Below are 24660 nucleotides of genomic sequence, written 5' to 3' on the forward strand. Positions count from 1 at the left end.
ATAGGCAATGCACTGTCCAGGGAAATTAAACAGAATCCTGGGCAGAGAGTCCCTGGTAGGTTCGCAGCCTTTTGCTGCATTGAAGCCACAATGGGAGCATAAACACAGGCAGAAAAGCAAAGCAGTGTGTTGGCAGGAGCCGTGGAGGTGCTGGGATGGAGGGGCTGAGCACTGCTGAGCAACAACTCATTCAGCTGCACAAATACCTGCAAATGAGCTCACCAGTATCATCTGCAAAAATACCCACCTAGTAAGTTCTGCATTATTTGACCTTCTGTCCCCACAAATAATAATGGCAGAGCAACAGAAAGCTCTCTAATGTGCTTGCAGTGTAATAAAGTAACCCCACTAGGAATAAAATCTACAGCAATTACCATGCCAGGTATTATGCTGATTTATCAAATTGCAGTTGAGTGTCAAGAAGAGTTGAGGATACAGTGATAAAATGTCTGATCTCAAATCTGACGCTAAATTACCCTTCTGGCCAGCATAGTGTTTCATCCAGAAGAATTATTATTCCTCTCATCTCTCTTCTTCAAAAATCATTGTTCAAACCAATAATTTTGCACTCCTTGTGTGTTGGAGTAAGTACTTTGCCTGCACTGTGCGATTAGCTGCTAGGGTGATGCTGAGTATTTTGGACCGGGCCACACAAACCTCCCACTGCAGGGTGGAGCATCACAATGGAAGCAAACTGTGGTTCATTGCCACAGGACACAGTCTCTCTTTTGGGCCCGTCTTCCTCAGAAAGGTGGCAAAGATGCATCGTGTCATGTTTGCTTGATGGGTAGAGTTTGTCCATCGCCTGGTGACAGCAGCGGGCAGAAGGCAGGCAAAGCGCAGCAGGTCCTGCTGCCGAGGCTCGCATCGCAACTACCTCAGCCACTCGCACTGTGCAGCGAGGACCCCGTGCCCGTGCCAATGGGCTGGGACGTGACACAGGTGGAAGCATCTGATGGTGGCCACCACCTTTGTGAAGCACAGGTATGTTCGGGGTGATGAGCTGGGGGTGCCGAGCAGCCAACGCTGAGTCTGACATACAACGTCTTTGCCTTGTTACACGGCACTGCTGAGCCTGAGCTTGGGGGTCCCCGTGCTGTACGTGGGGGCTGTCCCAGGAGCTGGGTCCCAGTGATGTTGTTCTTCCTTCGCCATGGTCTGGCTCTAGGTCTGACCACACTGCTTCCAGTAGGAGCACGGTGGGGACTGCTGCTCTTACCACTAGCACCGCACAGCAGCCCTAATGCTGATGGGACCTTTGGGGAATGGGGACACTTGTCAAGGTGCAAACCTGCCCTGGGTGGAGAATCAGGACCTTTCTGGGGCTGAGACAAGATTTCTGCCCCTAGCACATGCCGCTGCTGTCAGGGTCCTGGGATTTGTCAAATGAAGCCCTTTCCTTTAATCCTTCTTGCGTAAAGTTTTCAGTATTGCTTGTCAGGACTGTTTTCCCTTCCATTCCATCATCTTAATAATAATAACAACACAGGTGTAACAAAGACAAACTGTCCTCCTGGTGCTGCTGGGGCATCTGTGGCCATGGCCCCGTGCTGTGGGGGCAGCTCGGGGTGGTGCCTAAGGCAGAACCACAGGCAAACACTAAGTCCTTTCTGCACACCATCAGCCCATGGGCTGCCCTGGGCATGCAGGAGGCTGTGTTCTGGTGGGGTGGTGGGATGCTGGTGGGTACCCCTGCTCCTGTGCAAGCCGGGTATCACCGACCGGAGATGCCCCATCCCATCCCAGCCAGGGGTGTGTGGGCTAGCCTAGAGCGCTGAGTCCCTGGGCTCGAAGGGTTAATGCTGCTGAGATCCTGCTGATAAGATTTGTTAAACTCCCCATTACATCCTACAGTGCTGCTAATTACGTCTTCATAAACCAAAGTCAATTAGCTAGGTGTCTCCCTGCCCTTGCCTCTTAACTTCCCTCTCCATCATTAGCCTGATGCCTGGGAACACCTGCCTGGGTCCCACCTTCCCCACGGTGCCACAGAGCACGTCTGCCATGTGAGCCCCCTGCCCCAAAGCTGTTTTGGAGCCTTTTGAGGATCTAGCTGGTGCTTACTGACTGAAGGTGGAAGCTCCACAGCTCATCCTGCCTGGGAACATGACCTCTGCAATTGTAAATGCTCAGGCAGGAGGAGAGGAGGGGTTTGTGGGGCCCAATATCCTTCTTCAAATATGGAAAAATTACCTCAACAAGAATAGCAATAAGTTTTTCTCTATGTTCAAAAGGAAGGTATTTGCTTCGTAGGGAGAGAGATTTAAGTTATCTGCCTGGAGTTTAAAGGTTTCTAAAGGGAGGTTAAGTGCACAGGGAAGGTTTAGGAAGAGCTGACCCTGCCCTGAGGTGCAAGGGGTGACTGGATGGCTTCTTGAAACCCAGCTACCACATTTTCTACTACTGTTAATAATAGACCAAGGGTTCCGACCAAGGAGAGACTCACCTGGCCACGCTATCGCTGCCTGGCCATTGCTCCTGGGTGCTCCCCCTTGCTTGCCGTGGGGCTGGGGCTGAACCCGTTAGTGGAGACTGGATGCCTTTTGTGAGCCAGCTGTGATGGTAGATGGGAGGCTAGGCTACCCTGGGAGTTGCTACCCTGGAGCAACTCCAGGTCCACAACAAATAGCCAACATGTGGAATACCGTTTAAGAACAGGTGCCATCATGCAAATTTAGAGATTAGTAGGGATTAAAGTGGACTGGAACTTCTCACAATTTCTCATTAATGCCCCGGGCTCTATAATAGCCAACTGCCCTGCAGCCCCGAGGCGCTCCCACATTGCCACGGCTGGAGATCGGTCGCTGTGCCCTGCACGGATGCCCCATGGCAGCCACCAGCCCTTGCCATTGTCTGCCCACAGACTAGCAGAGACAGCCCACAGTAACACTGGTAGGCTGGCTAGAGAGTCGTTAAAAGATGGGTATTGCTTTGCACAGTGAATCCTAAATTGGCACGGTCACCTTGCCACCAAGGAGACCTTCTTGGTGGGGGCTTTTGAATGGCTTGAAAAACCATCATCACAGCAACAGAAAGAGGAGGCAGCTGGGGGCTGCCTGCTGGGGTGCAGGGCCACGGGGCTGCTCGGCGTTGTGGACAGGCACATTCCTTCAGAAAAGGCAAAGCAGGGGAACCTGGTGTAATGCGATGCTTCCAGTGAAGACCTCTTTCAGATCGCATCCCAGGGCTGGAAACGGCCTCCCTGTGATTTCAAAGTCTCAAAGCCACTTACCTGCTACACACAAAAAAATCAGCATTTCAGAAAGTCTCCCTGGAATAAGTCCTATCTCCTTGCTGGGATAACTCAAGGTAGGTTTTCATCTTTATGTCCTATTTCCGCCCCCCCTAGTTTCATAATTGCATACTTGGAAGAAATCTCCTGGCTCTGATATTGCAAAGTAATTATCTGCTCACCAGTAGCTAGCCAAGCTGGGCTGAGATGTTACTGCTCGTGCTGCTCCTCAGGAAGTTATATTTTGCTCCTCATTTTTATTTTCAAATGGCACAAGATTGCAGAGATAACAGGGGGGCTTCATGACCTTATGCTGGCCACCAGCAACAAAGAGTCCCACATTTATAGCTTTATCCAGCAGCTCTCCTCACTTGCCCATCTCCACAGCTCTAACTGCTGTGTTGGTGAGAATTTTGCTGTGCTTCTACCAGAATAAAATATAGAGTCACCATGGTCAATGGAACAAGGAACAGACACTTTTTTCTGTTTATACTCGCAGAGAGCAGGAAGCTTGGGGTTAAAAGTGTGACTGCTCTAATTAAAGGACTCACAGAGTTACAACTTGATTTCATGTCTCTCTCTCATGCTGAGAAGGCAAATGTTCTCAGCAGAGAGGACTGCCACTCAATCGCCTTGCAGTAACACCATGATGACCTCAGAAATGGAGCAGAACATAGATTTTATGTCAGGCTGATTGCTGAAGGAGTTTGTGACCTGCCTGTACTTCTGTAAGCCTCTACGGGGTCCTGCAGCTCCAGGGACTTACCGTCCCTTGCCATGGTGCCGTTATCTCCACCCCTCCTGGCATCCAGAGTGCTCTGCTGGGGACTGCTCGGTCCAAACCCACCATGTCCCAAGCTACCCCTCCATCTCACAAGGTCTTCCTCATCGCCCCGTCCAGAGCAGGCAGCTTCTGGGTGGGTTTTTGGGGTGGGTCTTGTTTGATGTGCCGGCAGAGTGTGTGGGATGGTGCTACAGCAGGCATCAACCAGAGGACACCACAGGACAACTCCCACCACGTGTTCCTTGCCCTGTCCAGTGGCCTGTGGGCCAGCAGGAGCTGGGGCTTGGTAGTCTAATGGGGACTTATTGCAATAGGCACAGAGCACTGCAGCACATTTTTGTAGCATATGTAAAACCATTAGGTGATGAAAATGACCATTTACCTCGTCAAAAAAACCCTTATGGTGAGCTCTTCCCTGGTTTATTAAAATGGTCTGAAAGCTTAAAAAAGTTATTGCAAGTCATTAGAGGACATAGATGTTAAGGCCACTTTCATCATAGACGCGTAGCAGTGGAGAAAAATAGGACCTTAGGTGCGGTACTTGGACCTGAACAAGACCCGATGCCCCAAATTGCATGGGAAACGCAGCCGTGCCCCAGCTTCATATATTTCCATTTAAATGCACACGGGAAGAAATTGGGCCTTATTGAAATGACAGGAACTTGTGTGCTAGTGACACAGTGTGGTGAGACTCCTACAGCCAAGCTGCATCTACAAACGGGCTTAAAATGGTACATTAATTAAGAGGTTTCCTCCAGGCAGGTGGCTCAGGGTGTGAAATTTCACATCACGTTATTTGTCATGCATTTTGATTTTTCCATCCTTGCTATGGAAAGGATGGAAATGCCAATTCCGTCCTTATGCATTTGAATTTTCCATCCTTTTCACGTCCTTCTCATCCACGCTTCCTAGGACAAGGTGGAAATGGGGCTCTTGTGGGCATTTGCTGGCGCCCACCAGGCAGCTTGGTGACCCCCATGTCCGTGAGGACACTTTGTCTGCTCAACGGTTGGCAGAGGGAGGAGGGTCGACAAGGCTGGGGCACGGGACAGCTTTGTAAGCAAGTGCATAGGGCAAGAAGTTATTCTTTGAGAAAGGAAAGTGCCCTCTGCTGAGTGTCAAGTTGGCATTTTCCAAGAAAATGAAAGAAAAATGCCTGTCTGTGTGCCATGGCTCAGTGACAGCTTTCATGGCTGGGGTGGTCGCAGACTTATTTAATTAAGTAGTATTGGCTCAGAGCAAGGGGGGAGAAAGAGCAAGAAAAAGCAAGTGAGAATGTGACGGAGTGGAGCGAGGGATGGGAAAGCTGAGGAGGGCAAGGACAAGGCAGGGACCTCGCTGGCCGGGACGTTTCCAGGGTGCGCCCCCAGAATAAGACGAGACCGGTTCAGTTCTACTTTTCATATGTTTTATTATAAAGAAAGGTAAGATAAGCATTGTGAACTGAATGTGCCAGGTGCTGCGAAAGCAGCACCATCAAACAAAATAAAAAATAAAAAACAACCCCAAAATGCACCTTATGAGAAACTGTAATTATGCTCTCTAATTTTTCATAAATAGACAAAAATCATTGTCAGCAATTTTTAAATAGATGGACACATGGCAGAAAAAATATAATAATGCCATACAACATGGGTATAAATTGTCCATTTCTTGCTGTACAAATAATAGAAACATGTTTGGCAGGCTTTTTTTTGTTGTTTTTTTTTTTTTTAATACACATCTCCCTTCTATGTATAACTAAAAAATGTGCTACAATTAATATAAAATGCTTTTACTATAAAGTAAACTACTAATTTTTTTCACAAAAAAATCTTAAAGATGTCTTTAGCACAGCTCTAAAACACTTAGTAAACTACTTACAACTATCCAACAAATTATATTTTCATGATCTTTTTCACATTTTCCCTCTCGTATTTTGCCTTCTGCTCTCTCCCCCCACCTACCTAGCAATAGTTTTTATTTATTTTTTTTGTATTTTTTTCGCCAGACATCCAAGGCCTTTGCATGTACAATATTCACACAAACTTCACATTTTCTTGCACAAGGTTTAGTGCTGTTAGCAAGTCAAAAGAGTGCATCCTCCTACTGAGCTGGCCTAATGCTGTAGGACACCAGACCTGGGCCTATGCTGCGTCTAAAAGCAGTTCACTAGGAAAATAGTCTGTAGCTAAGCTGACGGCAAGCAGAAAAATGGTGTCCTTAGTTTTTTTTTTTGTTGGTTTTGTGTTTTTTTTTTTTTTTTTTTTTGTTCTTCATGATTTATGAAGTTTTGGGCTTCCACAGAAAGTAGACTTTAGAGTTCAAAAATAATAAAAGAAAACTGCTCTTAGAGCCTGGAAACGAAGCCAGCGACGAGGTGCAGTGGTAGCTCTCTCGTCCGTACGACTTGCTTGGTGCCTCTCCGTGCAGTCTGTAAGATAGACCTTCTCAAGTGTCCTTCATGTGAGCCTCCTCGGAAAGAAACGTCGGGTTTTAGGTGAGGTAGAGTGCCTTGTCCCTTGGCAGCATGCTGTAAGAGAAACGAGAGGCAGACGGTGAGCTGGACCGGGAAACGGCCAGGAGGGCGCCTGGGGGAGCTGGAGTTGGCGTTGGCACACCCAGCTGCACACCTGTTTTCAGCCGTGCCATGGTTTTTATGGCACTCCATAACGGAAAACGTAAAGTGGTCTGCACCGAGCGGTGGGTGTGCGGAGATGAACCAAGCAGAAGGCACTTAAGAGTGAGAGCCTGGTGCAGTATTACCTCTTCCTGAATTTCAACAACAAGGGCTAAGACATAAATTCCTTCCTGTGGCTTAATTTTTGCTCTTGCTGGGGCTGCAGGGGAGGGCCAACTCTGGATATCCCTGCAGAGCAGCGTGATGGTACCAGCTCCTCCATCGTGATGTGGAGCGTTGTGCCTGGAATCAGCCCCTTGGCCACTAGCCCCCTTCTTCATCACACACTGTGCTTAGGCTACGCCGTGGAGAGTTAGAAAATGTACGCTTGCTTTTGGAAAAATGTGTCATTCTGCCGCTGCGTAAGGAGTAGCGGGGGGTGTCTCAAAAATATGATTGAGGGGCTTATGCATGAAGATGCTTGTGGGTGTCTGGGAGGATTTACATAAGTTTCATGGCTGAGGAGTGTGGGAGTAGGAGACCCCATCTCCTCAATGCCTCTCTCCTTCTCTCCCAAAATAAGTACAACTAGAAAAACTAATAATCAGGAAGGGGGGGGGAATCTTTGGTACAGCAGGATTAGCCAGTCTTTCCCGTGGGTCTGATAAGGACAGCAGGAGGTACAAGGGACCCAGGGAAGACTGCAGTGCTGCCTTACTCACAGGACCAAGGAAGAGGGCTGGTGGGACAGCATCCAGGCTGTGTGGACTGCACATCCCAGGCCCACCAGATCTTGAATTCACGTTATTGAAGCAATGACACTGATTTCAAGAGATCCAGGTGTGTCCTGGAGAGGGAAGCCAGCTTGTGCCACCGAGACACCCCACGTGCAGACACCCCTACAGCAAGGTGTGCAAGTAGGTATCGCCGCTCCCTTCCCTGCTTGTAGTACCCGGCGCTTCAACCCTCCGTGTGGGCTGGCTGGCACTTAAACTTGCCATCAGCAGTGTCCTACGGGGCAGCCCAGATGCTCTTTTTTTTCCAGGATATAGTAGAGAGAGGAGTGGCTGAAGTCCCTCACCCCCGGCTGACGTCCTGTGTGGGTTTTGCTCTGAAATGCAGGCATTTCAATGGGTTTTATGATCTACACAGACCTGATGGAAACTTCACGGGCTCCATAAAGACACCTTGGCCTTAAAAGGTGGTGAATAACATTACAAAGCTTTGGGAGATTCCGGTGTGGGTGTGCTTATGAGTGGAATAATAGCGAAATAACAGACAGCAAGGTAATGCTGCTGTTGCTAGAGCTGTCTTCTGATAGAGTGCAGAAGAGTCCACATGTTGTTTACCTCCACATTTTATAATCTGCATTTAAAATGCAGTGTCTTCTCCACTGCACTCAGCGAAGATTTAATGCCACTGAGCAGGAGCAAGGTATTCCAGTACTAAAACTTCATTAATTTTACAAAATATGCTACAGAACATTTCCCAGTTCATTAGAAAGTATTACCATAAATAATTGAATCCAAACTAAGTGCATTTGTGATGGTTTATCCTTTCCTTTTTACAGTGTTTGTTCATTTAGTTTCTGATTTGGAAAATTCCTCCATCTGGAGAGGATCACTTCATCGTTAGCAGGAATTAGCGAGGTTATATGTGTCCGGATGAAGTGGCCGTACACGATTTTGTGTGTCTGGACAAGGCATAACTGAGAGCATCCCATCTTTTATCCCAAAGGAGACTGGGAATAAAGGAGAAAAGTTGCTAAATGATGGTACCCAAAAAGAACCTGATCCGTGCCTTGCAAATGAGAGGAAGGACATGGAAAGATGAATTCAGTTCAGTGTTATCGCTAAAATACCTAAATGCTAGGAGACAAATGTAAACGAAACCCCGGAGACAGCTTCGATATGGAATGAGCTATAATCAGAAGATAGGGCAGAAAAAACAAGTGAGGTGCCTTGAGGAATTAAGAAAGACCTGCAAGTGATCGTAAACCAGGCTGCACCCTTGATGCAGGCGAGCTAGTTCCCTTGGAGAAAGTCACTGCAAAACACAGGTATTCCTTGGGGAAGAGCAAGTGCAAGAACAAGGCCGTCAGGCGAGGGAGACGGGATTATAAAAGCAGTTTGTGATACGATGGCAAAAAGCAATAAAATTGTATGCTGCCGTTGCTTGTGGGAAGCGGTAGTCATGTACTGAGCAGGAACTGAGAAATGCTACCCATGCCTTTGCTTGCCATCTAGGGCAGCTTGGGCTTAAGCCCAGAGAGCGCTAGGAGAATTGGATGGAAGTCAGTGAGCGCAAAATCATTAAGAATGGGGAGAGCATGAGCTAAGAAACATTTAAAACTCTCTCCCTAACATGGCTGATTTATGAATTAAGGAGTGTCTGCTCACAGGATCCTAGAATTTGAGGGGCATAAGGGAAGAAGTGTCATTTAATGGCATTTTAACTAGCACTGATAGGCTGGGGGAAAACCCAACCTACAGCAGTTCCCTTATTAGGTGGAGAAGGACAGAGACAACCTTGTTAGTTTTTCAGAAGTTGTCTGGATGACAAACACAAAAGAAAATGGAAGATTGGGAGGTTTTACCCCAGCTAACCCAGTGATAGCACATGTTGGAAGCTAAAGAAATATCAAGCTCAGATATAAAATAAAAATCCTAACCCAGAGAGCAAGACAGGACTGCCCACACGCTCAGGAGGTTGGTATGATCCTCTTTTTCAGGAATCTGGGACTCTACAGCTGAGCCACATCACAACAGAAAACAATCCTTTTTCTTTCCAGCCAGTTGCTGATTTTGCTCCTCCGAGCGCTGCTTTAATTGCAATTAAGCTGAATGCAGTTTTGAGGTTGAAATGGGCAATTACATGATCCAGAGACTTCCCGATTATACCTAAAACTGCACTGATGAATCAAACCCAACCAGATCTGCCTTCCCTTTATCACTGCTTTGCCTAAGTCCTGCTGATCGCAGCTCGCCCTGCGTCCTCACGCCCAGCTCATGGCAAAGTGCCGTGGAGGAGCCCAAGGGTAGCTTTTTGAATGTCTCTCGCAAATAAGTGTGAAGTGCATGGGAGAAAGCAGTACGGACAGGAAGGTGACGGGAAGCAGATCCTCTCTTTTCTTGCCATGACTGTAGCCCTGAGGCACACCGGGGCTGCAGTCCTGCAAATGCGTGTGGATGCCACAAGCAATGCAGAGCATGCACTTAGGCAGCAAATACCCATGGCTAGCGGGAGCAGGAGGTGATGGCACTGCTGATGCACCAGGCTTTACAATAAAATGCGAACAAGCCGGCAGCTCATGTGTCTCTGGTCACAGGAGATGGGCTCCTTCCTTAACACAGACTATGATTTTTTTCGGTGCACTAAGCAGTCTCGGCAGTACTGATCTATATCCATCTGAGTTCATTGCTATAATCTACTCTAATAATTATCTGGAAGTCTCTGCATAATCTGTCTGGTTTTAGAATGATTTTTTTTTCCAGGAAGCTGCGATAAACCCATGAAATTCGATATTTCTGCTGTGACAAAGGCATGAAATGCATGAGCTTTGATCATGAATTGCATGGGCACAATACGGCACTGCAGTCAGATGCCACAGAGCTTGTCTTAGCAACCCAAAACCCAATCCTGACTATTACGGAAGCATTTCACCCATTTCTAGAGAGCCCTGAGTTTTCTGCATGGGGCCCGGACAGTGGGATTTGCAGAGGGAATCAAGTGTTTTCCCAGCTGATCCCCCGAGTAATGATGCTTATTTATAGGGGTGCTAATTTCTTTGGGAGCTGCCACTGCTCAGCACCTCTGGAAACTGGGATCCATGTGCCATAACCCTCCAAGCATCTTTAGCTTTTTGCCCACAGCATCTAAAGTGACTTTTATCTTCAAGTCCCAAACAGGTTCCTTCTTGCGGGTTGTCTGCAGAGGCTTGAGGAAGGACCACACAAAGGTCGCTGGCAGAGCCCAGAACAATCCATGTAGCTGAGCCCCCTCAGGCAGGCCAAGAGCAGCAATATTCTAATGGCTCAGCAAGATATTTATTTCCCTGAAAGACATAAATGTCTGTACAGTCTGTGCCCAGCCCAGCAATTGTAAGTGCACTGCTGGCACAGACAGGAGCTGTGCTCTGAAAAGGCTGGGAGCTTGCTATTATCTTCAGTGAAAGCACTATGTTCCAGTACTTCAAGCAAATCAAACAATACTCAGAAGCTACCAAGCCTCCTTCCCTACTTGCTCTCCCAGCAAATCATGTACCTGTTTTACAGAGCACAAAAACAGTCTCCAAACTATTATAACTGAGCCAAGAGCAGTGGATTAGGCGGAGGTTGGAAACGGCTTTCACACCCTTGCTGTTCCCCAGGTTTGAGACTATCCCGATGTTTTTATTTCTTGGGGAATTTGAGCAGACCTTCATGCTGGTCTGTTCATGCCAGAGCTTGCAGGGCGTGAGGGTGAAGATCTGTGCAGAAGATGGTGGCCTTTTCCTGCAAAGCGCAGGGGACCGGAGCATTGTGGGGCTCTTGGGAGGATGAGGCTTCGTACCGTATTGTGGTTAAAACCCAGGACTAATAAGGGACCCATCGCTAGAGACCACTAGAGGAGGTTGTGGCCTCAGCGATAACGGCAATCACTCCAGGAACAGGACATTGCTCAGGGACACGGCCACCCTCAAACCTCCAGAGACTCTGCCTGGGAGACTGGGCTTCCCTGTCCTGCTCTGAAGGAAACAGGTCAGACTCATCCATTGCTAATGGGATGGAAAACTCTTCATGCCCAATGAAGAATTTATCTGTGATTTTTAAGCTACCGGCTTCCGTGGCATCACTTCAGTGAGCCTACGAAGAGGAAACCTTGAACTTCACTGACCATAACAACCCTACCAACGTGCTGCACATTTTAGGGCAGATTCTCAGCTGCTGTACCCTGTCACAGTTCAGATAATAGAAAGTGCATTAGCAATGTGCTATTTTGTCTACTAGCCTGCAGTGGTTAATCCCACACTCTCTGCTGGGGTAGTCGTTGTCCCACTCAGTGCTTCCCGGAGGGTTTGATGCACCAGGCGAACGGGGTCCAACACTGTTTTGAAACTCAGACGAAATATGTGAGAAGTCCTGCAGGGCGGAAAGGAAAGGAGGGCTTACAGGAGTATACACAGCAGGAGAAACAGCAGATCGAATAATCTTGCAGAAACACGTTTACACGCATTGCCCCAACACCACGGCAGTGCAGAGCGCAGCGGGAGCCCCAGGGACCCGAAACCACCGCGGTGGGACCTTTCAGAGTGCGAGATGTCGCAGGCAGGTGTCAATGCAGCAACATCTGTTTTACAACCCTCTTCCCCCGTCTTGTTTCTCAGGACCTCCCTCCTCAGCGGGTGGTGAACGGCTGCAGAAGACGCATGGCCGTGAAAGCCTTTGCGACAGCACGCTGGCAATCAAAATTGTTTTTCCACTTCAAGTGCAGCTCCCTTTGCAGTAATGCGCTACCCCATCATAATGTACAGTAACAAGGCAAGGAACATCCACCCAAGCAGTGCTCTCTCCATCAGCTGTCACTGCCGGCAATTTAACAAGGATGCTGCGGGACTGTTTGATCTGAAAACTGATTAGCTTTCCTATGTTTTGGGGTTGGCTTAATTAGGTAACATTAGCCAATGTATATAAACACGAGCCATGGTAGTTACCTGACCGACAACATGATTTTCTCCAAAACATCCAAATTAGGGCAGTGGGCTTTTTTTTTTTTTTGCCTTTTTTTTTTCTCCTCCCATTTAACTTTTTATTAGCAAACATATGTGGAAGGAAGCTTCACAAAATGCTGCCCTCAGCAACAGCAACCGCCCCAATTAAAGTGATTATGAGGATCCCCCTTCCTGCTCATTTCTGGATTATCACTGAATTACAGAAGCCACTTTTGCTTCTGCAGAGCCAAAGCCCAATCACGGTGCCAGAGAAGTTACTTGGGATACCCTGAGCAGGTTGGAAATTAAAATCTGATTGAGGATCTGACCTTCCCACATGTGCTGTCTTTTTATTATGGCCAGGGATAACTGTCCTTCCACATCCCTGCTCTCCTTTGGTTTTCTTCTATGGCAATATCTGTTCCCAAATTAAAAATTTCTGTTTTCTCAAAGTTAGCCCCATACTGAATCGGTCACATTGTAGGGGAAAAAACCCTTTGTTCATTGCTAAAGCACTGTATGAATTTTGTGATATACAGCTAGCAAATACGTGAAACAATTATTCAGCCAGCTGGGTGACTACAGCTAAAGGTATCATCAAGTAAATGGTAGCAGCTGTGACTTCACAGCATATGTCCTCCACTGTGAATAGTTTGTCCAGTTCATATTCCAGATGGAGAAACTCTGGAAACCACTCATCTCCTCCTTCATATACTGGCAACTTCTCTATAAGGTATAGGACATGCTTTTTGCTATAGCCAGTTTTTACTCCAGATACATTTTCTTAATAGAAGGTTTAAAGAGGAGAGACTTTGACCCTGCAGGCTGGCTCCCTGACCGTGGGCTGCTGGGCTGAGCCTGGGCATGGCTAAGGAGGTTTGCTTCAGCAGGTTTTACACATTCACAGCATCGGGCTGTAAGATTTGCCTTGCTGCTCTGCCGTTAGTACAAGCATACATGCAAGCCCACATTGCACGCTCTTGGCTCTCTGCCACAAAAGTGATTTTCTCCTATTGCCAGGCAGTTTTTTGAAAAATACTGATTTTAGATTTTGTTTGTGACATTCCCTCTATCCTTTTTCTCCTCCTCCTGGCAACCCCTGCCCCCCCAATCCCTGCTACTATCCCATGCCCTTCCAGTACCCCCTTCTCACAGCGATACCACGAGAGGGGTTTCTCACTGACTCTCCAACCCATCATTTCAGATGACCAGACAACGCTGGGGGATCAGGTGCACAAAGAGCTTTTACCAGGGGCATCCCCAATTCCCATATCTACCCCCGCTGAAAGAGCCTTCATTGCTACATTGCACAAATCTGCCCCATTTGTGGGGTGCTTGTGGTCCCAGCTGAGCACTCTTTAAAATGTCACCCCCAAACTACAAGGTCTGCAGGCTGATGGAGCCAGGAGAAGACTCCCCTGGGGACAACATCTACACCCAACATCCCCAAACCACCCAGAAATCAGCAGACCCGACAGAAAGTGGGGAAACGGTGCGATTCATGCCGCAAACCTGCTCTCCTGAGCACCTACCTGCTGCCCAGGAGGCGAGGCGTTCATGGGGGGCTGTACCTGTAGTGCCATGGGGGGGGACAGGAGGGGCTGCTGGGGGACCTGCTGCATGCTGAGGGGCTGGCTGAGGAGGGAGCTCTGTGGGTGGTGCAAGGAGAGCTGCTGGTGGAGGGGGGGGCTGATCTGGAAGGAGGGTGGCGGGGAGGCACTGATGCTGGGCAGCATGGGTTTGGAGGTGAGGGTCCTGGACAGGCTGGGGTGGGGGTGGCCACGGTAGTTCTGCAGGTCCGATGGGGACAGGAACGAGCCCAGGCCGGGATAGGGCGAGGAAGCCTGCGGTGGCATCGAGTACATGGGCTGCTTGGGAGGGATCATTTTGGAAGGTGGATTGCTCTGGGCACTTTTTGTCTCTCCTTGGTCGGCAGAGCTCTGTGGGAAAACAGAATGGAGGGTGATGAGGAAGGGAGAGAAACATCGTTATGTGTCCCGAGACGTCCACCTGTCCAACTGAGCTACCCGGACTCCCCGCAGCTCCTGCTCCTCTTCCACCTGCCAGCACATGCACTTCCAGCCCTGCGGCTTGCTAGGTGTAGTATCCACATCTGGGAAATTAAAGTCACTCAGCAATGCCTGGCGTGGAGGCAAACCGCCCGCCTGCAGCTCACTCCTTAGGTCCACACCGGTGGGTGACAAAATCCCTTTTGCTTCCAACAGAGAATGAACGGGACTGTAACAACTCTGCTCTCCTGATCTTGTGCATTCCTGCAGTCCTGGTGGGGTCTGTAATGCACAGGACAATGGTGGCCTCATTTCTGCAGGAAAAAGGGAATGACGGGACATTTTCTGGCTTGGACAATGAGGTTTTTGTCCTGCGATGGGCTCTGTAACGATACTCCAGATCCTTTCTCACCCAGCAGCCAGGGTGTAAAACCACAGTAAAACACTGCTGTTGTACTCAAAACGAAGTTGCTCTTCTGCAAAGAACTGGTCATTGGAGAAACTGGAAAAAATGAAACCACGGAGCACGGTGACTCCGAGCCTTCCACGCTACCTGCCCCTCACTGCTGCTAAGCACATTCAAGGCAAGACCCTCAGAGGTTTTCAGAGGGACCAAGAAGAGCTTTTAAACCCCCAAACAGTCCTTTCCATTCCCTTTTTCTGTCCTTGCTGCTGTTCTGTTTACAAGTTATGACAGCTAAGAGTTCTCATGTCTGTACAGGGGCCTTGAGCCCTTCCAGCCCACCACCACAATCCCATGGATCCTGCAGATGATGGGTGATTTGGGACATCACGTTATTCCCCATGGCAGCTGAACGCGATGATTAAGTACTGAGGGTGTGGTATAGTACCAAGGAGAAGCTCTGAAGGGAAAACAACCTGATACACATTCTCACAACCCTAGGGCAGCACATTCCCCTGAGCCAGCAAGCCTACGAGCTCCATAGGAGCCACCCCAAATTCACAGGCAGCAAATGCCTGTGTCCCCTCTCTGAAGGCATGGAGGAAGGCAAGGTGGGAGGTCCCCTGGGATGGGCATCCACATTTGGAGGATTGGGGTGGGCAGGCACTTGGCCCATCATTGCTGCCCCAGGTACAGCCTTGCAGCACCGCGAGTTGCTGTATAAACCTGAAATCCCCTGAAAGTTCACTATTGGGCGCCAAAATGGGCCGCAGTGTGTTTCATGTATGAGCTCACGTGCTCATCAACCCACAGTTATGGGTCTTACTCCCTAAAACCCCTCTCAGCTCAGGGTGCACAGGAGAAGCCGGACCCAGGGTCCTGAGCAGCTGGAACAGCCCAGGTGCCCGGCCCGGGGCGCAGGCAGGACGCTAGCGCTTGGCTGCTGCCCAGCACTGGCCAGCGAGCCCAGGGCTGGCCTGTCACCTTCCCCCGGGTCAGTCCCCGGTGTCGCCCACAGCGAGTCCCATCCTCCTGCCCTTGCACGTGCTCCCTTGTTCGCTGCACTCACACCCGGAGAGCTGGCTGAGGAACAGCTGTTGGCGGTGGGGACAGGCAGCAGGGACCCCCTTTGCCCCAGGCAGGGACGCTCCTCCCCTGCGGTGACACCTGCTGATGAAGGTAAGCCAAGCGGTCTCAGTTCGGGGTGCTAGAGGCAGAAAGCAGCCTGGCACCCACCCTAACCATGCTGCAGAGCATTACTCTCAGCTGCTTGGGAAGGAGGCTGACACTGATATCGGTTCTGACAGCACGATTACACTGTATTTCTTATGAACTTGCTCCTCCCCGGAGAGTCCCGCGACTTGCAGCTAATTCAGCATTGCCGCGTCCAGCGACCTTGCGAGCGCGGGCTGTACCTTGGAGACGAGGCTGGCCCGGTACGCTGCCAGGGCTTTCAGGTACTCCTTCTTCGCGGCTTCTGTTTTCCTCTTGTAAGCCTGAAAGGACCAAGCAATGGATAATAATTAATAAAGCAGGATAGGCTGCTGCTGGGCTCGGCTGCACCCCGCAAAAACGTGTGCATGAAAAACTCATTTCTGCTGGAGGGGAATTTACCCCAAATCAAGCGAATGAAGCCCCTGGATTGGACCATGCTGGGATTTTTGGAGGCATCACAGGCCAGAGCAGTCTGCGTGCCTAAGCAGATATTTATGCACGTCTGCTGTAAGAGACTTAGCATGATTTTATAGGGTGAACTCAATGAAATCACTTCCCGAGAGGAACTGGGGGAGAGTGTGATCCAGGCTTGGAAGAGCAAGACAAGAGTCAAAACCCACAAATGATGGGACTAGCTTAAAAAACGGCGAGATGTTCAGAAAACATAAACTACTAATTAATTTTCTTGGCTTTCCCATTATTAAGCCTGTAGAGCTCAACACCCTCCAGCTCTTCTTCACAGTCCTGACAGCTGGGAAGTCCTTTCTCAGCATATAAAAGCTGAGATTTTTGCCTAATCTTATGACTCTGGGAGATGGGGCTTGCAGGGAAACAGCAAGTATCAGGACAGTTTGCTACCCCAAGAAAGAAAAACATAAAGCTTTTTAAGACTTTATTATTGTTTATTCTTCCTTCTCTCCCTGTAATGAGACATATTTCATGATCATTTCACAGTTTGGTCCTCCACATATGTAAATATATCACCGTAATCCAGCCTGTCCCAAGCAGCATGAGTCCCCACGGGGTTAAATAGATTACACTGAGCAAGTGAGAAGAATATTTTAAAATAGAATAAAAATTTCAGCAAAAAGGCAGAAAATCCCCCCCCAAAATACCCATCAGTCCGCTCCTCTGCTGGAACTCAAAGGCCTCCTCAAGTGGCACACCGAACGTTGATTTCAATTAGAACAGATTTGCATACGTTTAATTCTGCTTTAAAAACAATGACAGCTTTCGACAACCAAGACGCTGAAGCCTAGTGGACATATTTAGCTGCTTTCCCCTGCAAATTTCCACGGCCACGGCAGCACCCCAGACTCCCTCCTACCACTGACCTCCGAAGGGAAAATAACCTTCCAGCAGTTAAACTAGCCAGTTATTTGATTTTCAGTTTAAAAACAGTACAGATAAATTCTATTAAAATTGGTTTGGAAACCTTATTTTTATTGCTAAATCAGAGAGATTCCCGCAATGAAACGTTTTGACTTGACACACTGGAGGTGTCAGATGGTAATTCTCCAGAACAGAGCATTTTCCTAAGTTTGTCTTTGGCTTTATGGTACTCGGGAAGTATTATATTTGCTCCATTCAGAACAAAATTACATTTCAAAATGTCAGCCTGAAGAAGAGTTTGCCTGTGAAAAGCAACTATTTCTTCAAACCGTATCAGTTCCCCTAATAAAAGCTATTACCTTTCTCTACAATCCTCACCTCACTTAGGTCCGTAGCCCACCGCAGCAACACCAGTGCTACCGCTACAGTTACTGTAAAGCAGAGATGTGGGGTGTCCACCAGCTCTGCTGCTCACAGCTGCCTGCACAGCCATGAAATATGGATTCCCGTGTCTCAGGCTGGTGTGACAGTGGCCAGAGCTGGCTGCTGATGTATTGAAAACAGGTTTTTTTTTTTTCCCCCTCTGTAACAGCAAAATACAAAGTGCACTTTTGCTTTTATTTTTAAAATCTGGAACGGTAGGAAATCGAAGTATGCACAGCTACGTGGAGACAAATTCAATTATTAGGAAGACTTGTCTGGAGAAAAACCTGCAATTTATGGACAGTGAGAGGGCAGGTAAATGAGCCTTCCTTAACCTAAATGCAAATAAATGAATAACCAATAAATTCCGTGACTATCTTCATCTCTAACACTTGCCTTTCTGCCACACCTATTTTTTTTCCCCACTCTTCATCTATCCTTGTCTTTTTTAGGCAGTGCTGTGCCTCACTCGTATTTGGAAGGTGCTGCCGGGTGGCGTCTGTTGCAGCGGGACTGGGAAGGGGCGGCCGAGCAGCGCGTCCTCCCAAAAGGAGAGGGGGGTCGCGCCCAGGAGCAGCCTCCGTGCTGCTTGGGCCAGCCCCTGCTCCAGCCCTGGCCGCGAGCAGGGCTACGGAGGAGGGTCAGAGGACAAGCGCTCCTCTGATGCTCTCTCCAGCTCTGGAAGTTTCCTGGTGGGTTATCTGGTTTGTGACCACAGAATCACAGAGTGGTTTGCGTTGGAAGGGACCTTCAAGGACCGTCCAGTCCAACCCCCTGCCATGGGCTGGGACACCTTCCACTAGACCAGGTTGCTCAAAGCCCGGCCCAACCTGAGCTTGACCACTTCCAATGATGTGGCATCCACAGCTTCTCTGGGCAACCTGTTCCAGTGCCTCGCCACCCCCATTGTAAAAAAACATCCCTAAGTGTCTCCCGCGGGACTTCTGCAGTCCTGCCCTGCACGCAGGGGGCTTTCTGACCCACACAGTGCTCCGTCGCGGACACATGTGGCAAGAGCGGATCCGAACAAAACTTCTCATGAATCCTCTCCGTAAAGGCAGTTCCTGCACAGTATTTATAACCTTTAAAATTTTAATTTAAACATTGACAAAACCATGTTACTTTCTAATTAAATCTCATTTTCTCCCAGGGATTTTAATTTCAAAGTAATTTATCAGATTTAAGGATCCTCAAAACATTTTGCATGTTTTTCTTTCTAACCTGTCATGCCTGCTGATTTATTTTCCTTATTCGTTAGCAGGAGGATTCATTAGTCATTAAGCGAGTGGGTGGGTTGGGGGGGGAGCAAAAATGGTTAGTGATTATGAAAACAAAAAATCAGAGCTGTAAGAAGCATATGTTGGGATCGTAATCCTGACACCTTTGTGTCTCAGCAAAGCAGCTAGTAATTGTACCGTAATGAAATGTTCTTGTTTGATAACCAGTTAATTAGAGAAGACAATTATTCCAAACCCTGCTGACGCCCACGAACGGCTCCGTGTCGTGCAGGCACTGAATGACAGCCGGAGCTGTTATTGGTAACCTCTGCATCCCGTCCTGCCTCCTTTAGCAGAAACCTGCTTCCCAAGCCTGGGGAATGATGAAAAGAACCCAAACTCTCCCCCCAAAATCAAGGGCTCCACTGATCCCAAGTGAAAAGGTCCCTGCTGCAATCCTAGTTGGAGTTTGGGGCATTTTGCTTCAAAAAAGAGACAGACCGTCAGGAGAGAGGAGAGGAAAAGGGCAACAAAGGTCTCCAGGAGGAGGGCGGAAGGACTCAGTTTGTTTAGCTAGGAGAGAAGACCAAGAGGAGCCACAGCCTCCAAATGCGATGCAGCAAAGGAGGCACTGAACGATCCTCTGCATCTACTGCAGATCGGAAAAGAGGCAATAGGCTTAAATTGTAACATGGGAAATGTTGGCTAAGCAAGAGGTAAAGCATTCCTAGCTAAGGATAACTAAGCATGGGAAGAGATTGCCTGGGGAGATGTGTAATCTCCACCACTGAGGGTTTAAGAACAGATTAGGCACACATCCATCAAGAATGGCATAAGTAGAGATGATCCTGACTTCAGGAAGCAGTATGGTCTGGTTGACCTCTTAAGTCTCTCCTTGCCCTCCTTTCTATGATTCCATGACTGTTTTTTTTTTCCCCCCAAAATGTATAAATTTGGCTTTTTTTTTTTTCTGCCTGTAAACCTGGAGTGTTTTTCTTGTAACTATTATACACTCTCCTGCAATATATCTCTTGGGATCATCATAACTTATGGCTTATTCATAAGATGACCTGAAACTACTTCCTCCTGCATGGCAGTATCTGCCACACCACCCTTCTCTTTGCATACGGCCTCCACATGGCCATTGGAAATGCATATAGCAAACACAGCCACGTCATCCTTATTCCTTCCCAGATCTTCCTCCTCTCCACACACCCTCCCCTGTACCCCTTCTGCTCCCTTCTTTGGGAACACTTATTCTGTCCCTCTGCCCATTAAAACCAACTAATCCAAGCTACGTTTACTGTGTAAATCTCAGCACATCTCCTTCAGACTAATACCTGTAGTCTGGATTGCTAAATCCTGAGGTCAACAAGCTTGGACAGGGGAGGCATCTGTCAATGATGCCCAGCATGAGGTTGCTGGTTTAGCAGTGCTCCAGTCCCCCAGGCTCTGCCAGCTATGGCACGGGAGCTGCTGCACAACTGACGTCCCTGAGGGCACCTACATAAAAGGTTCTGACTATGGGAACTATTTGCATGGTTTGAGGAGAGCTCTTCCTTTACCCTGGGGACGCTACACTGTTGTGAAGGTCCTTTGGAGAATCAATGGGTAAACCCATACTCAAGCAGCAATTGCCATTGATTAAAGCATCTTGAAAGATTCCTGTTTTCCTCTGCCTTGACTTCATGGTGCCACCTGGGAGCAAGTTAACAGTCACTCCATGTGAGGGCACAAGTGTGTTCCCAGGACAATCCACAGAAGACTCCAAATGAAACGGAGGAGGAGGGTGACAAATCCAACCCCTAACCTCCAATGAAAAGCACACAACTTTCATCTTCCACACTTCTGATCTTGGTCTCCAAGAAGAGAAGTCACACTCCTGGAGCTGCTTTTAAGAGCAATTCTGACCCTTCACATCTTCCCTATCATTATCCTGGCCTCCACCAGACCTCTCTTGAAACCTTGCTTGGGATTGGTGCTTTCATCCTTCTCTGGTATTTGGCTTTCCTTGACACTCAGAAGATGCTGAAACCCTACAGGCCAGGGCAACTGGCTGGACCCTTCCAGCCCCTCACTGCCAGGGCTTTGGGGTAGCAGCAGGAAACTGCAACCAGTGGTGGCTCCCCTGCTGACGGCTCTATACAGTGCTGGAAGTGGGCTGTTTGATGGCCATGCTGCCAGGCAGCACCTGCTGCGTGCAATTCCCATGGGATCTCTCCCCTGTGATGGCTCTGCCATAATACAGCTTTACAGCTGCTCCAAGATGCCTCTGTCCCACCGCAGACACATGCAGTGTCCTGTCACCAGGTGATGTATCAGGTTCAATGAGCAGATGGATCTGATTAGATGGGTGATCTATTATTTTCTGCTGAGCGAGTAATTTTTCTGCTGGGTAATTTATCCCTGGAGTGTGAACGCTGTGTTATTCCCCAGGCTGTGCACTGGCATGGGAAAATCACACATGCATTTGGCCATGGAGTGACTTAGCATTACTGAACTGGTCCTGGGGAAACAGGGCTATCGTAAGCAAGAACTCCTCTCCGGTACCTTTGTGTCCCCAGTGAGCCCCTGGCCCATTATCTCAATTGGAAATGCTGATTTTGTCTGACTTTGCTTGTGCTCAGTGAGGATGGGAAGCCCTGGGTTAGCCTGAGGGTCACTCAACAGATTGCTCAGGAACTTCTTGATGACTCTGCTCTGAGTTTCCAGGGTCTAGTGAAACACTGACCCAAATGCTTTGAATTTGTTGCTGGATTTCCTAATGAAAAGAAGCAGGCTCCAGAGACATCTGCAACTGCCAGCTTGGCAGTGTCCTCCGTGCTCCATCATCATGAGGCTCTAAACAAACATCCTTTTCCCCCAAAATACAGTGGGCGACGGGAAGGTGCTCAGAGGGAATAAGAGAAGAGCAAATCCCTCCAGTGACTTCTGAGTATGCTCCGCAGAGTTTCCAGACTTATCACCCAAATGAAATCCTGCTGATGCGGGACAGCCACCCAGGGCTGGGTATCACCTGCTCTTGCACAGGGATGGCCCGCGGCAGGGCTGGGGCCCCTGGAAGGAGTTGGCATGAGCTGGGACCAGGCTCTGAGCACTACATCCGTGCCGGGCAAAAATCCCTCCTAGTGAATTAGCAGAGTTTGCTCCAGTCTAGTGCTCAAATTGTTCTAATTTCTGTCAAATCAAGCAGCCCTTTTAAACCTCGCTGGATAACGCTGCGAACGCTGGTCTGTATCTGCTAATGAAAAAAAATAACACCGAGGCACAGGATTCTGCAAGTCTCAAGTAGGGACCTGGAGCTGCAGGCGGATTACTATGGCAGGTACCCCATTTGATGATAATGGCTGAATTAGCATTTCACTCTCCACCAAAGTCTAAGCTATCTCTACAGGAACAGCTGCTAAACTATTTGCAAAGTTCAAAGAGTACGTATTAATAATTTTTTTTTTCCCCGAGTCACATTCTTCAGATTCCCACGTAAGCTTCTTAGAAAGGGCCACGCCAGCTGTTGAAGAATGAAGATTACAACATCCTGCTAATGCAATGCTGGAGATATTTAAAGGTATTCTTGTTTATTACTGTTGCGTACGCACGGCCGCACTGGAAGGGGTTAAAACGGGGAAGAAAACAGCGCTTTGCCGAACAGGTGTCCTTGAGCAGTACCCAAGGACACAGAGATTGCTAATCCTGTATTCCACAGCATGATCAAATCACCAGGCAACAGATATAAATAAAAAAAGGCAGGAAATAAGGAAATTTAGATACAAGTGTGTCAGAGGGAAAATGAAGATTCATTGTGAAGAGGCTGAGAAGAGAAGAAGAAGAAGGAACAAAATGACAAAGGCACAAATGATAAACCAGTAAGAACGGAAGGAACCGGGGCGGGAAGCCTCTCTGCGAAATGCATGTCTGTGACAGCAGCAGCCAAATCAAAGATGCTCCTAGATTATATGGTTTCTTGCATAATATGTGTTCTGGTTCCCGCTCCGTGTTTGTCTTTCAGCTAGTGCACAAGGAAAAACCGTATCTGAAATGGGACGTGAGCAACCTTTATTTTGCTTGTTTCATCAGGAGGAGAAAGCAAATTTGCTTTGTGGGAGCAGCAGCACCTGCTCAATGGCAAATAAATAGATACAGCTTTGATATTACAGTGCATATAATCATTAGCAGCACAAATGGCAGAGGATTAACCCTCCACGTGCCGGCCTGAGCTACCTGGCAAAGGGGCAGCATCTCCCTTCTGCCTCAGAAACGCTCCGTGCAGCAGCTGTGGGGCAAGCACAGCTGGAGCGGGGCTGAGGCTCTGCCTGCCTGGGGGTGGCACAGGACCACCCTTCCTAGCCCGAGGCACCGGCTGTGTTGCACCAGCAGCGTGGCTACACGCCACCAGCACTGGGCTTCCCCCCGCCATGTAGCGCTGGCCCAGCGGCCACCCCACGCTCTGCATAACTCCTCTGTGCACGATGAAGCTAGGAGGGATAGACGGACACATCTGCAGGCACAGCGGGGCGTGTGCTGGGGACTGCTGACACAGGGTGGGGGAATTACAAGTCCAAAATGCCCTGGCTGAGGTTGGATTTATCAGCCAGCTTGCTTTGAACCCCTTTCCTCGCTGCTCCCTGCCTGTTCTGCCTGCTGTTCTCCCACAAGGCAGGAACCGAAACACACCCGAGGGCTGGGGAAATGCTGTGCCCACTGGAAAGCAGAAAATAACGTTTGTAATCCTCATCTGAAGCAGAAATTAACAGTGATATAAACAAGTGCTTAATAACTGGGCCTGGGGCCTGCACACCGGCCCTCTGGGGATCTCAGGCTCTCAGGGATCCCAGTGCAAAATCACACCCTCCAGCCTCAAATCCACCCTCTTTTCTCATGCCAGGAAGAGCTTTCTTTAGCTAAAAGCTTGATCCTAACTGAGCAAGAGGATTTGACCTCTTGCTTGTCGACTTTGCTGTCGCTCTGTTGGCTTTTCCCTGGGTTGTCTTCTGCACTGAGGATATGAAGATATTCAAAAACAGTCGTCTCTAGAGCTAGGAGCAGCGCACCAGGTGAAATACTTCCCTTTTCCACCTTTCCACCCCTGCCTAGGGCACGAGGCTCCTGCCTGGTGATGAGCCGAACCGCGGCCCGGTGCAGCCACGTGGCAGCCTGGACTCCCAGGTCCCAGCAGGATTTTGGCCAGCGATGACATCACCGCGTTGCTGTCCCCTCCCGAGACGTGCCAGAGAGGGCTTGGCATGGGCTGCTTGCCTTCATCATGAATGCATGCTTCATGTCCTGCAGTCCTCATGTCCTTACCTGCAGGACATCCTCAGCACTTGTTTCACATATTAAAGACAATTTGTTAATGCTTTTTTTTTTCCCTTTTTCCTTTTTTCCTTCCCATTGCATTGCCTTATGAATCTAAACAAACTTGACTGGGGATGCTGGCAGGGGAAAGAAAACCGGGACTAAATACACTCTCTTCCAGCCAAACACTTCAAGAGTGAACGTGCCCCATTGCACAAACCAGCAACACAGTGCCAGAGTCAAAGATAAATAGTGTCCCTCCAGCCGGAGTCCCAAGCAGGGAGGTAGCTGTCACGGGAGAAAAGTATACAGCTGGAGACAAAGCCAGGAAGTTAATATTTAAGCATTCAGACAAGGAACAAATGACTTAATTAAATCAATTACAGAGGGAGAAATGGAGCCACTTAGAAAGCATGTGTAAAGAGACGGCAAGGCTGCTCCTATCTCATAAAAGAGAAGAAGGGA

The 24660-nt window shown here is 48.7% G+C and overlaps 1 protein-coding gene across 2 annotated transcripts in view; it reads right to left on the reverse strand.

Moving 5' to 3' along the window:
• Window positions 1-6272: 6272 nt before the first annotated feature.
• TOX2 (TOX high mobility group box family member 2) overlaps window positions 6273-24660 on the reverse strand; it is a 153085-nt gene continuing 134697 nt past the window's right edge. For both annotated transcript variants that reach the window (XM_075108724.1, XM_075108723.1), the window contains 4 exons: window positions 16132-16212; window positions 13837-14244; window positions 11605-11735; window positions 6273-6528 (listed from right to left, as the gene is read on the reverse strand). In XM_075108724.1, coding sequence (XP_074964825.1) covers window positions 6492-6528; window positions 11605-11735; window positions 13837-14244; window positions 16132-16212 — 657 coding nt within the window. In that variant the 3' untranslated portion in view covers window positions 6273-6491. The remainder of the gene's footprint in view (window positions 6529-11604; window positions 11736-13836; window positions 14245-16131; window positions 16213-24660) is intronic.

The sequence above is a fragment of the Phalacrocorax aristotelis genome, chromosome 13 (assembly GCF_949628215.1).
Source record: "Phalacrocorax aristotelis chromosome 13, bGulAri2.1, whole genome shotgun sequence".
Taxonomy (NCBI): Eukaryota; Metazoa; Chordata; class Aves; order Suliformes; family Phalacrocoracidae; genus Phalacrocorax; species Phalacrocorax aristotelis.